The 14,826-nt window shown below is 34.7% G+C and overlaps 1 protein-coding gene across 3 annotated transcripts in view; it reads left to right on the forward strand.

The window, feature by feature from the left end:
* The window catches only part of CBL (Cbl proto-oncogene), a 74,772-nt gene that overhangs the window by 13,012 nt on the left and 46,934 nt on the right, over nt 1–14,826 (forward strand). The window contains exons 1-2 of one of the 3 annotated variants that reach the window (XM_064482144.1): nt 3,337–3,473; nt 9,842–9,986. The exons of 1 other annotated variant lie outside the window; for it this stretch is intronic. Coding sequence is in view for 1 of the 2 variants with exons in the window: in XM_031443505.2 (XP_031299365.2) it covers nt 3,226–3,473 (248 nt within the window). In the remaining variant the exon portion in view is untranslated. Of the gene's footprint in view, nt 1–3,225; nt 3,474–9,841; nt 9,987–14,826 lie in introns of those variants that run through there. One more of the 3 variants, XM_031443505.2, reaches the window with a different exon arrangement.

The following is a 14,826-nucleotide window of genomic DNA, read 5'->3' on the forward strand; positions in this document are numbered from 1 at the left end:
TGGTTAGCATTTTTTTATCAGTGTTTTTAAATTAAGGTACGCACATTGTTTTTTAAGGCGTAATACTGTTGCATACTTCATAGACTACAGGGTAGTGTAAAGATACCTTTTATATGCACTAGGGAACCAAAAAATTTGTGTGTGTCACTTTATGGCGATACTTGATTTATTGCCGTACTCCCTTTCTTGCAGTGGTTTGAAACTAAAACTGCAGTACCTCTGAGGTATGCCTGTAGCGATAAAGTGATTACAGAAAATAACTGCCAATCCTTATCCTTATGAAAATAGCCTTTAAAAGTGGATACAAAGGAAAGATGTCTCCAGATAAACAAAAACTAAGGAGAATTTGTAGCCAGCACGCTATACCCTAAAGGAAATACCAAAGGATGTTCTTTAGGCTGGAGGTAAATGGTTTCAGATGCGATGAAGAGCACTGGGAAGGGTGGTTATGTGGGTAAATATGAATGAATATCGACTGTAAAGTAACAATAGTAATAGTAATGACTTGTGGACTTCATAGGATATATGGAATTAAAGTATATGATAGTAATAGCACATAACTTGAAAAGAGTAAATGGAGTTAGTGTTCCAAGTTCCTTGCATTGTCTGGGTAGTGGTAAAAGTACTACTTTATATAAGACTTCATGAGTCAGAGATGCATTTTATAATTACTAAGGTAATCACTAAAAGAGTAGTAAAAGAATATATATTTGACAAGCTAATGAGGGAGAAAATTGGGAAAATTAAAAAAATGGATAAACCAAGAGAGAGCAAGAAAGGGGAGATAAAGGAATATGAAACAGGAGAGACACATAAAACAAACAGTAAATTATTTTATTATGTATTATAGGATCAGTACTTACTAAGTGAACCATATGAAATTGCCAATATTTGACCTACAATAATAAGTTTAAACAGCTGAAGTATAAACAGGTGAAATTGGTTAAAACTAAGGATTGTCAGAATGGGTTAAAAGGAAACCAACTATGTTCTGCATATGAAGAGTCATGCATTAAGTGTAAGAATACAGAAAGTTTGAAGGTGGAAGAATGGAAAAAGATAAACCATGCAAACACTAAGCCATGAAAGTTGGTTTAGCTGTATAAGATAAAGTGGACTTTAAGGAAAGAAGCATTACTAGAGGTAAAGGATATTTCATTGATGAATGTTTCAGTTTACGAAGAAGAAAATGAGAAGGATATTGAAGAATATCCAGTATTTTAATTGCACTGACTTTTTTTAAATGAATGGGAAAAAAAGTTCAGTAGTCCTTATGATTTATTGTAATTAAAATACTAGTATTGTCAAACTAATCAGTCTTTGCATCTTATGATTTATTTTTGTGTTTTAAGAAATACTTCCTCTCTGAGATCATAAAGTTCAACACATGTTTTCCAGTTTTCTCCTAAAGGCTTTAAAGTTTTTTCTCCTCACAATCAGATCTTTAATTCATCTGAAATTCACTTTCATGCAAGGTGTAAGGCACCTAGTTTTTTTTTTTTCTGTATGAATAACCAGTTTTCCAATAGTTATTCTCTTGAATTGTGTTTTGTAATTCCACTTCTGACACTGAATTTCCACATACGTGTGTCTCTGGGCTTTCTTCTTTTCCTTTTGGCCGTTCATCTGTCTTTGGTCAGCATCACAGTATTTTAATTATAAGATATGAAAAAGTTTTGATAGCTTATTGAGTGAATATCCCACCTACTCTGTGATTTTTCAAAATAGGCTTGACTGGTTTTGGCCTTTTTCTCTTCCATGTGGGTTTTGAGATCAACTTGTTAAGTAAGTTCCAAGAAAAAGCTTTTTGGAATTTTGATAGGAATTGCACTGAATTCATACACTAATTTGGGGGAAAACTGGTATCTCTCTATTGAGCCTTTCTCTCCTTAAACATGATAGAATTCTCCGTTAATTTCTATCTTTATGTTCTTCAGTTAAGTTTTATAATATTCTTCATAAAAGTCTTGCACATCTTTTGTTAGATGTATTCCTAGGAGCGTTAAATTTTTATTCATACAGTTTTGAATGGCAGTAATTAAAGTTATATTTTAAAATTATTTATAAAATATTTATGAGTGCTGTTTGTTTTGGTATATCAGTTTTGAATCCGGCAACCTATTAGAATTTTGTTTCTAATGCTTTGTCATTTTCTGTTTTATTTTTTTCATGGACAGTTATATCATCCACAAATAAAATAAAATTTATTTTTTTCTTTCTGTTACTTATATTTTTTTTAACATTTTTTATTGATTTATAATCATTTTACAATGTTGTGTCAAATTCCAGTGTTCAGCACAATTTTTCAGTCATTCATGGACATATACACACTCTCTGTCACATTTTTTTCTCTGTGAGTTATCATAACATTTTGTGTATATTTCCCTGTGCTATACAGTGTAATCTTGTTTATCTATTCTACAATTTTGAAATCCCAGTCTATCTGTAAATGGAAAGTGCAAAAGAAGATGGTAGGAATAAATAAAAATTATCAGTCATTGTAAGAAATATAAAATGGACTAAACTCACCAATGGACTAAACTCACCAGTTAAAAAAGAAAGATTATTGTACTGGATTTTAAAAAATCTAGCTTTATGTTCTTTAAAAGAGACCTACTTAAAACATAAGAACTCAGAAAAGAAAGTAAAAGAAAATAAAAAGAATTAAGTAAAAGAAAATAAAAAGAATTATCAGATAAATTCTGAGAGTCCTTTATATGGGAAGGAGTGATATCTCAGTTCAACTCTTGACTGAGTCCAAGACCTCTGTGCTCCTGTCCCCCCCCCCCCCCCCCCCCCCGGTGGTTACAGCTCTGGGCCCCTAAGTTACCGAGGTTACCTCCCAGGGCAGCCATGTTCTCTAATTCTGCCCCTGGGAATTTTCTTTATTCTCTTGTGGAGTGAGCCATGCATTTAAAAGGAATTTGCCATACTTCATCTAACATTTTTTAGGCTTATGTGTGGATTTCCCCCCCGTCCAGTTGTTTAGTTTTCTGTGTATTGTCTGAACTGTTAGATATGGTTTTAAGAACCCACCCTTCTAGGGGGACCACTAAAAAATGTAAAATGATTGCCTGTGGGCGGGAGGGGGTTATGGATCATTTCTTATTAAATATTTTTTATATTTCTGCAAAAGAGCAATATTTTATAACTTTTTTAAACTTAAAAAAGGAAGTTGCCCTTAAGATCCTCCAAGTAATAGCCCTTCTTTTCCATTTGTTGCAGGTGGTGCGTTTGTGTCAGAACCCAAAGCTGGCGCTAAAGAATAGCCCACCTTATATCTTAGACCTGCTGCCAGATACCTACCAGCATCTCCGCACTATCTTGTCAAGATATGAGGGGAAGATGGAGTCACTTGGAGAAAATGAGTATTTTAGGGTGTTCATGGAAAATTTGATGAAGAAAACTAAGCAGACCATAAGCCTCTTCAAGGAGGGAAAAGAAAGAATGTATGAGGAGAATTCTCAGCCTAGGTAATGGAGAACACTACACAAATATTTATTCAGGTCTGTGACTGCCCAAGTGGGTAACACTTAGAAGTAGTTGAGTTGGTTTTAATTTTATGTCAACAAGAATAGAACGCAAAGTTGACATTTGATTTCAAGCTGTGTTTTGTATAAAATGTTACCTTGGAGGGTATTGAACCATCCCTAGCTCTGGGTCATCCCTGGTCATTTGTTTATCTCTGAAAAGTCAGTGACTTATAGTCATGAAAATGAGTTGGAGGCAGCAGGTCCTTCAGAGACCCTGAAGATCATGAAAGTTTGTAGATAGGTGAGAGTTTGAAAGAAAGAAGTTTGGGTTAAACTGAGGTTGGGAATAGATAATAAGAGGTCGGATGTTGCAAGCTGGTAGCATATTAGGTAAGTTATAAGTATGGGATAATCGGAAAAAAATTAAGCCAGCAGTTTTATTTATTTATTTATTTAATAAAATTAAAAAAAATTTTTTTTGTTTCCTTTTTAAGTTTTTTCCTTTTGTTTCTTTCTTTTTTTTAAACTTTTTTTTTTCTTTAAATGGAAGGGGGAGATAATTTTAGGTTTATTTGCTTGTTTATTTTTTCTAAACAGAAATACTGGGAATTGAACCCAGGACCTTGTGCATGCTAAGCATGCACTCTACCACTGAGCTATATCCTCCCCTCCCTAAGCCAGCAGTTTAGATAACTTTTTTTTTCTTTAAATGAAGTGATGTGAAATGACATTTCCTTTTTAGGTAAAATACTTTTCAAATAGAATAGAATGCTTTCCAAATAGAACTGGCAGATGCAGTTAGTTCAATAATATTTGAGGGACCATTAGGTATTCTTTCGTATTTATTAAGTGGTAAAAGCTATATTGACTGTCCCATATGTTATTGGCTTGATGTAAATTACATATTGGGAGATAAATAGGTTGATTGTGTTCATGGGTATAGTTGTGTTTGGTTTTGTCCAGTTGAAAATAAATATTAAGTCATTTGGAACAAGTAATAAAATGTAAACTCTGTTAGAACTTCTTAGGGAGTAACTTACTCTTGAGGTGTGACTTGAATTGGGAGAGACAGTAATTTCTCAGGGCTTTCAGTTAGCATACATTACTTGAGCAGCAGCTTAGTAAATGGTATCCTTGCAGCCTTTGACTCTGTTGGCTTAGAATCTGGGAACCTTCGTCTTGCACTTAAAATTTTACCCATGTTGTTATTCATGTTACCTTTACTGTGACAAATTACTCAGGTTTGGTCCAGAGTATCAGTATTTTCTCCTTAAAAAGGTTTCTGGTGACTGAATTTAGTCTGTAGGAAACTTTAACTTCTGGTTTTTATGAGAATGAACTTTATCCCTTTTAATTATTTAAATTTCATGACTTTTGTTAAAATAAAACCTTGACTACATGGACCTTGGCTAACTAGTCATTTTGTATTACTGAGTTAAAAAAAAAATTTAGACTTTGTTAGTAGGTACCAAAACTTAAAAATTTTACTTATTATTAGCAATGAACTAGGTTCAGATTCTTGGAGGTGAAAAGAAGAGTTAAGCATTCAATTCTGATGTAATATGTTAAATGCTTTAATAGAGATCTACAAAATGCTGTGTGAACACAGTTTTGCCTAGTACTATCAGTGAAGGTAACACAGAGGAAGTGTTACTTGAGCTAGGTTTTGAAGGGCAAATAGGAATTTTCTAGGCAGAGAAGTGAAGAAAAGGCCTTCAACGCAGTGGCATGGAAATGCAGGCTCTGTATAGTTAAGGAACGCGAGCAGTCTGGTTTGGCTAGAATTAGGGGAGATAGATAAGCTGGAAATACAGGTTGGAGTCAGATTGTAAAGAGCTGTTTTTTGACCTCTAGACTTTCCCCTATAGATAACAGGCTGCTATAGAACAGGTTTTTTTGTTTTTGTTTTTAAGGAGCATTTTTATAGTGAAATAAAAATTGTAGATTTTCTGGTCTTCTTAGAGCACACTGAACATTGTTTAACTTTTTTTATGACTGATAGTTCATCATTGAGAGGCAGAATAATGTATTGGTAGGATGGGCTTTGAAGCCAGCTGCCTTAGTTTGAATCTTTTCCACCTACTTAGCTATGTGATACCTCAGTTTCCTCATCTGTAAGATGAGATAATAGTAGTACTTTCCTTGTAGGGTTGTTGGGAGTTTGGTAAATAACTAAATGTTTAGTACCTTGAACAGTGTTTGGCACATTAAAAGTGATAAGTGGGCTAGCTCTTACATTAATCATCTTTGTTATTTTCATTACTATTAACATAGATTAGTGTATCAGGGTGTTTTATCAGTGGTACTGCCAGGACCTAATGAAGCGTGTCATCCAGTTTGCCCTTACTAAATAACTTCACCCTGCTTTTAAGTTCTTCTGCCTTTTTAAAACCTGTATGTCTGTCTTATCAATTTCATTCCACCTAATATGTAACTTTTAATCCACTATGGGCTTTGACCATACAACGAGGTTTGTACAAATTATATATAAAGGGATAAATAAATTTCAGGTGAGAATACGATTTTTTGGGAGGGGGTGGTAAAGGAAAATATATGGCTTTATTGTGTAATCTTATGAGCTGTATTTTGGTTGTTTAGAGGCTTTTTTCCCCTATTCAGTTTTTAAAATTGAGATGTAATTCATATACCATAAAATTCACCCTTTTAAAGTATATAATTCAGTGGTTTTTCATGTGTTCACAGAGTTGTGCAACCATCACCACTAATTCCAGAACGTTTCCATCGTCCCCCAAAAAAATCCCATACTCATTAGGTCACTCCCCATTCCCCACTCCTACTTCCCCCCAGCCCTTGGCAGTCACTAATGTTTACTTTTTATCTCTGTGGATTTGCCTGTTCTAGACACTTCATTTAAGTGGAATCATGTAACATGTGGCCTTTTTTGTCTGGCTTCTTTCACTTAGCATGTTTTCATATTCATCCATGTTGTAGCATGCATCAGTACTTCATTCCTTTTTGCAGCTAAATAATATTGTATTGACATTTTTATTATGGACATTTGGGTTGTTTCTACTTTCGACTATTACTAATAATGCTATGAACATTTATGTATAATTTTTTTTGAGGCTATATGTTTTCAGTTCTATTGGGTATATGCTTAGGAGTATATTGAAATTGCTTAGTCATATGATAATTCTATATTTAACTTTTTGAGGAACCACCAAACTATTTTCCACTGCAGCTGCACCATTTTATATTCCCCTAGCGATGTATGAGGGTTCCAACTTCTCACCAGCACTTGTTACTGTTTTTTTGATTATAGCCATCCTGCTGGGTATGAAGTGGATATCTCATTGTGGTTTTGATTTTAGTTTCCATAATGAGTAATAAAATGAGCAGTCTTTTTGTGTGTTTATTGTCCATTTGTATATCTTCTTTGGAGAAAAGTCTGTTCAAATCCTTTGCTCGTTTTTGAATTGGATTATTTGTCTTTTTATTGTTAAGAGCTCCTTACATATTCTGGATACTAGATTCTTATCAGATATATGGTTTATAAAACTTTATTCCCATTCTGTGGGTCGTCTTTTCACTTTCTGGATAGTATCTGAAACACAAAATTTTTAAATTTGATGAAGTCCTTTTTTTTTTTTTTTTTAAGTTACTTGTGCTTTTAGTTTCATACCTAAGAAACCATTGCCTAATCCAAGGTCATAAAGGTTACCCTTATGATCACTTTGAGTTAATTTTTGTGTATGTTGTAAGGGTAAGGGTGTAACTTCGTTGTTTTGCATGTATATCCTTTTGTACCGGCACCATTTGTTGAAAAGGCCATTCTTTCCCCAATTGAATTATCTTGTTGGCATTGTCAAAAGTTAGTATGTGTGAAGATTTATTTCTGGGCTTTCCGTTTTATTCCATTGGTCTATACGTCTATCCTTATGCTAGTACCACACCACTTTGATTACTGTAGCTTTGTAGTAAAGCTTTGAAATCAAGAAATATGAGTCCTCCAACTTTGTCCTTTCAATTGTTGTGGCTTTTTGAGGTCCCTTGAGATTCTTAGTGAATTTTAGAATTAGCCTGTCAATTTCTGCAAAAAGGGCAGCTGGAATTTTAACAAGAATTGCATTGGACCTCTAGATCAATTTGGGGAGTACTACCATCTTAACAATACTAAGTCTTCCAATCTGTGAATGTGGGGATGTCTTTCCATGTAGTTAGCTCTTCTTTAATTCTTTTCAGTAACATTTTGTTGTTTTCCATATACAGGTCTTTCACCTCTTTGGTTAAATGTATTCCTAAGTATTTTATTCTTTCTGATGCTGTTGTAAATGGAATTGTTTTCATAATTTCATTTTTGGATTGTTTGTTGCTGGCATGTAGAATACAATAGAGTTTTGAATTTGATCTTGTATGCTGCAACTTTGCAGAACTTATTTATTGGTTCTACTAGAAGTTTTTTAAGTTGATTCCTTAGGATTTTCTTCACATAAGATTATGTCATGTGCAAACAGAGATAGTTTTACTTCTTTCTTTTCTTTGTGGATGCTTTTTAATTTCTTTTTCTTGCCTTGTCACTCTGGCTAGAACCTCATGTTGAGTAGAACCTAAGCAGACATCCTTGTCTTGTTCCTGGTATTAGGAGGAAGGTGCTTAGTCTTTCACTATTGAGTACTATGTTAGTTGTGGGATTTTCATTTTTGGCGTAAAACACCATTTTTACTTGAAAGAATGACTAATAGACAAAGTATGTTTCCTCAGACATGAATATTTGGTAGACAATTTCTCCAAAATGAGCAAAGTGACCTGTTATTTCAAGGAAAACAACTTAACCTATCTCTCTGCTTCCATCATGGCTACCTCCACAAGCCCAATCCATTTCCCACAAACAACTAATACTATCATTGTAAAATAAAAATCAAGTCACGACCTTCTCTTGTTTTATACCTTTCCATGGCTTCCCATTGCACCCTCTATCCATTTGCTCAAACCAGAAACCTATCCAATCCATTAGTAAGTATGCTAGCTTTAAAACACATCAAGTTCTGTCCACTTCTTTCTATCTCTACTCCCATCACTTTGGTTCAAGCCATCATCATCTTTCTCCTGGACCAGAAAGATATAGGAGCATGGTGCTGCCCCTTTTCCAGTGGTAAGGCATTCCTAATCTGAGTGGGAATCTTCCCACCAAGCCCAAACTCCTCAACATGAAGATCTAAGCCACCATTATCTACCAGTAGGATTTGGCACACCTATTGAAACCTATTTTTGTGGGGGTGAGGAGAAACTATAGCAGTACAAATACTGCTTTTAGTTTGTGAATCACCACTCTTCCACTGGAGGATAATCTGGAAACCAAAAGAATATTGGTTTAGTGGTTATATTTTGGAAACTAATAGAAAAAGAGTGAACATAAGGTTATAATCGTTATGAGAGAAGGGACTATGTCCTGTTCACTGTTCCTAGAGCAATGCCTACCACAGAGAAAATACTATTTTTTTTTCTTTAATGGATGGTTAGTGCATGAGCTTTTAGTTATTTCTGATTTATTCCTGGCTGAATACAACAAAGCCAAATCTTGATAATTTCAGTTTATAACTACCTCTAAAAAGGCAATATAGTTAAAGTAGAAAAGTTTACTCTTACTTCCAAAATGGATACAATAAGACAGTGATATTTTAAAATTAACTGCACTGTATAACTCCATTCAGCTTCTGCTGTAACATCCTGTGCACTGAAAGAAAACCAGGTGCAAAAACCAGAGTTAAAGATGAAAGAGAAGAAAGCAGCTTGTAGTTTTTGCTTAATTCATTTTTTCTAGTCTAGGAAAAGAGGGCAAACTTACCTTTAGAGAAGTTAATTCATCTAATATATTCTCTAAAATAAAAACAGGAAGCACCTATATTATATACTGGTAGATACACTTATGTACACTCTTGTAGAGGATATTTAAGGGATTGACTCCTCAATATCCAGCCTGGGGACAAATTCCCTCATATATATGGCTTTGGGGGAACAGATATGTTCCCAAGTCATAACAGGTTTGTCCAGAGGTGACACCTTGCCCTCTCTGAACTAATCACAGCAGTTAGCTTTTCTTTCCAGAGTTGATTGGTCTAGAGATAATCAATTGATCTGTACCAAGCCTAAGTCAAAACTGGGACCAACAAGCAGATGCTCTGCTATAATGGAAACCCAGAAGATGTAAATCTTGGGTATAGAAGAGGCCAGATTTCCCTGCAGTTCAGACATTAATCTGCACTGAAAGAATGCAGATAGTGTCCTGGCAGCATTTTCAGTGCTGGTTTCAGTTATTCCTGGGGCTTACCTGCATTCTTGCCCTTAGTACAATTTAAGATACTCACTTTTTCTAGAATTTTATGAGCCCACAAATTTTTCTCACCCAGGAAGAAAAACCAGGAATGAAGCTTAAAAGGCCTATCACACTCTTATGATTAAAAAGACATTGAACAAAGAAGAAATAGAAGGAAACTTTCTCAACCTGATAAAGGGCATCTATTGAAAACCCCACTGTTAATATCACACTCAATGGTAAGAGACTGAAAGCTTTCCTCCTAATACTAGGAACAAGACAAGGATGTCTGCTTTAACTACTTCTGTTCAACATAGGTTCTATTCAATACATGAGGTCCTAGCCAGAGCAATAAGGCAAGAAAAAAAGCATCCATAAAAGAAAGGAAAAGGTAGAACTATCTTTATTTACATACAAATAGAGATCTTGCAAAATCATGCAAACATAGTCTTATTTGTAGAAAATCCTGAGGTATCAAAAAACTATCCACTAGAACCAATAAATGAGTTCTGCAAAGCTGCAACTTAAAGGATCAAATTCAGAACTCAGTTGTATTATTCTATATGCCAGCAACAAACAATCCAAAAATGAAATTATGAAAACAATTCCGTTTACAATAGCATCAGAAAGAATAAAATACTTAGGAATACATTTACCAAAGAAGCAGAAGACCTGTACGCTGAAAGCAACAAAATGTTGCTGAAAAGAATTAAAGAAGACCTAAATACTTGAAAAGACATCCCCACATTCACAGATTGGAGGACTTAGCATTATTAAGAAGGCAGTACTCCCCAAATTGATTTAGAGTGCTTTTTGTGTACTTCTCATTTTGCCACACATAATGGTAAAAAAAAGTCCTCTAAGGTCAAAATTTAATAAAATTAATGGTCTTTACTGCTTCATCAAGGACATTAAGTGCAGCTGCCATTTTGTTTCTGTTTTTACTGCAAGTCATGGTGAAGAATACACTGCATGTACAGTTCAGTACTACTGCCTTGATTCATGCTAAGGCACCATTGCCTTTGTGCTGCTAATGCAAATATCAACAGAGTGGAAAAGAAGACTCATGTGGTGTCCTAGTATTATTATGGAAATGATTTTAATATTGTAGACTTGCTGAAGGGGTCTCAAGGACCCCCAGGGACTGTGTAGCACCCTTTGAGAATTGCTGTATTGATGTATATACGTTTTTAAAAAGCCATAGCCACATTATAGGGATTTGAAAAAGAAAGTGATTAATGCTGCTATCATTTTGGTATAGTTTCTTCAAATCTCTTAAAAGTGTGGACTTGGTGTTATACTGTTCCTATACTACGTTATGATTATGGAGGAAGGCAAGGCAATCTTGCCTTTTTTGTGTTTGAACCATTATACATTTCAAGAAACAGAATATCAAGGCTGGTATATAGAGTTTAATAATTTCTAGTCCTATGGATAGGTTGTAGCTCCTTAGACTGCTTTCAGGAGTTCAGTGGGTAAAGGTTCCAGGGTGGAATAGAAATTCTTCCTTAAACTTGAGTAAGAGATACGACAGCATCATAGTTTGTTCTTTGTACTTTCTCAGCCTGAAATGTATAGTTTTCATCAAATTTGGAAAATTTTTATCTTTCTGTTCTTCAGAAAAAAATTTTTTGGTCCTTTCCTTCTACTCTCCTTTAGGAGACTCAATTTATACTATATTTGACCACTTGGTTGTGTCCTACAGGTCATTGGTGGTGCTCTGTTCATTTTTTCCCGGTGTTTCTTTTGGGGGTGTTTCTGTCACTGTTTTCAAGTTAATTAATTTTTTATTCTGCAATAGTTAACCTGCTGCAAGCCCCTTCCATTTTAGTTTTCATCTCTAGAAGTTGGGTTTGTTATCTTTTTTATGTATTCTGTGTACTTAACATATCCACATGTTTCTCTACCTTTTTGTACAAACAGAATATAGTTCTAATAGCTATTTTTATATCCTTGTTTGTTCTGTCATCTGTGTCATTCTTGGATTTAATTCCATTGATTTATTTTTATTCTTACTGAGAGTCATATTTTTTTTCTTCATTGCATGTTTTGTAATTATTGGTTGAATTCTAGACATTGTTAATTCTACTGTGTTAGGTGCTGGATACTTTTGTGTTCTTTTTATTTTCATTTTAATTTTTTTTACTTTTGTATTCTTATATTCTTGAGCTTTGTTCGGAACATAGCTGAATAGTTTGATTCTTTTAAAATTTGGTAGGCAAGGCCAGAATAGCTTTTAATCTAGTCATATGCTAGATTCTTCCCAAGCTCTCTGAATTACAAGATTTTTTTCCCCTCTCCTCCTCCCGTGTGAGAACTGGGGAATGTTCCCTCTACTCCTTTCAGGTGGTTCTTCCCTCAACCTCAGGTATTTTCCTGTGCTCACTGGTGTTCAGCTGTAGATCTGAGCCTGCTTTCTCTGTGCAACTCTCTCCTCTCTTGTATTCTATACTGAGAACTCCCAACTACCATGGTTTCCCCAGACTTGCTGTTTTGTCTCCTCAACTCAAGAGACTGTCAGGTTCTGCCTAGGTTCCCCCTCCCAGTGCTGAGGGGCTGGAAACTCCAGGCAGTAAGTTCAGCCAGTCATAGGGTTCAGCTTATTTGTTTCCCCTCTCTTAGGGATCATGGGCCTCTGCTACCTCATGTCCACCGTTTGGAAACCATTATTTCATATATTTTTAGTTCTTTCACGGAGGGTAAATCCAGTCCCTGCAATTCCATCTTGGCTGAAAGCAGGAGTTTCAGTCTAAAATTTAATTTGGGGTTTTTCCAAATTCAGATGCCATTAATCTTTATCACATGCTTGCTGTATGCCTAAAAAGTTCAAAACATAGTCTAGTCTTCACTTGCTCCCTGCCTCGCCACACATATTAATTGGGCTCTCTCTCTTTTTTTTTTTCAATTGAAGTATAGTCAGTTATAGTGTGTCTATTTCTGGTGGACAGATAGTGTCCCAGTCATGCATATATACACATATATTTGTTTTCATATTCTTTTTCGTTAAAGGTTATTACAGGATATTTATATCCTGTGCTATACAGAAGAAATTTGTTTATTTTTATATATAGTGGTTAACATTTGCAAATCTCAAACACCCAAATTTATCCCTTCCCACTCCCTCTCCCCTAGTAACCATAAGATTGTTTATATGTCTGGGAGTCTGTTTCTGTTTTGTAAATGAGTTCATTAGTGCCCTCTTTTTTCTGTTTTCTTTTTTTAGATTCCACATATGAGTGATATCATATGGCATTTTTCTTTCTCTTTCTGGCTTACTTCACTTAGAATGATGATCTCCAGATTCATCCATGTATCTGCAAATGGCATTATTTTATTCTTTTTTTATGGCTGAGTAGTTTTCCATTGTATAAATTTACCACAACTTCTTTATCCAGTCATCTGTCAGTGGATATTTAGGTTGTTCCCATGTCTTGGCAATTGTATATAGGGCTGCTGTGAACATTGGGGTGCAGGTGTCTTTTCAAATTAGAGGTCCCTCCAGATATATGCCCAGGAGTGGGATTGCTGGATCATATGGTAAGTCTATTTTTAGTTTTTTGAGGAATCTCCATACTGTTTTCCATAGTGGCTGCACCAAACTACATTCCCATCAGCAGTGTAAGAGGGTTCCCTTTTCTCCACACCCTCTCAGCATTTATCGTTTGTGGACTTTTGAATGATGGCCATTCTGACTGGTGTGAGGTGATACCTCATCATAGTTTTGATTTGCATTTCCCTAATAATTAGTGATACTGAGCATTTTTTCATGTGAGCACTCTCTTTTATGTTGAGCAAAATGAATGTGGCCTTTGCCTTTATGTATTTTTTTTTCACTTTATAGATGTAGAAACTGAGGCTCAGAAAGTTAGAATAAGTAACTCAATTATATGCAGGTAGTAAGTGCCATGGCTTTTTTTTTTTTTTTTTTTTTTTTCATTTAAAGCTAATTTCCTAAATGTTTACCAGTTACTTTGATTCTCTTTGTTTGAATGTAAAGGAATGATGATGGTGTGTATCATTTCACATTACAGAAATGATCCCTTGGAGGCCATATTTCAAGTATTATATGAAATGGTAAACTACATAAACTTGGAGAAGTTAAAACATTTTATTAGGCGTGTCTTGAAGACAAAAAAATTCAATACTGTATTTTACTACAGGATTAGATATTCACATAGCAAGGGAATTCCACTCAAAATACTTCTAATAGGAAATAGGCTTGATTATGCCAATAAAGAGAGAGGGAATATGAAGATACCTTCCCTTGCTTCTCCTCAAAGAATCAGTGATGACTTTTATAAAACCAGAGCAGTATAGAGAGGTAGTATGAATGTCAAGCAGAATGTGCAAAAGCCTTTTCTAGTCACTTTGCTCTAATAGTGCCAACCAAGGCTTGCTCTAAAACTGTTAATACTCGTGAAGTCTACAACTGCATTTAAATTAGAACATCTTAGAGAACAAGCTCAAAGCTGGCTACAAGAATGTCTTTTTTGCCAGGCTGTAGTGTACAAAGCAGCAAATGTTTGCTAAGAGATAACTAGTAGTGTGAAAATGTTAGAAGATTGTGAACTTGAATCCTGGTAGCTTTTTTTTTTACATTTACTTCCTGTGTATTGAACTTGAAATAATATGCGTTTTCTTCAGAAAGTTTAAATCCAATGTATTAAATTTGTTAAAGAAATGGAATGAAAAACTTTTGTTAGCATTTTTCTTTCCTCTCTGTTTAAACCCTCCCCCACTCCTTTCACATGCAGGACACTCATCCAGCTTAGTGTCTAATAAAATATATCTAAATAACTTAAGTATTCAGAGTCAGTATTTCTTAACTTGTTTCATTTGTACCTTTATGATATTTTTCTCAGATTATTTATGTTTAAAATAGTTGGTTGAATATTTTCCTTGTAAAGTTGAACCAGATTATAGAGATCCCTTTTCTCCTATTTTCTGTTCTAACTTCAAAGAACATGATTAAAAAGCCACTTAGGAAAGGAAATCTTTCATCATTATTTCTGTTAACAGCGAGCTAAGTCCTCTTGACATGAACCTTTGTGAAGGGCTCTTTAGGACTGAATATTATCT

Source organism: Camelus dromedarius, chromosome 34, assembly GCF_036321535.1.
Source record: "Camelus dromedarius isolate mCamDro1 chromosome 34, mCamDro1.pat, whole genome shotgun sequence".
Classification (NCBI taxonomy): Eukaryota; Metazoa; Chordata; class Mammalia; order Artiodactyla; family Camelidae; genus Camelus; species Camelus dromedarius.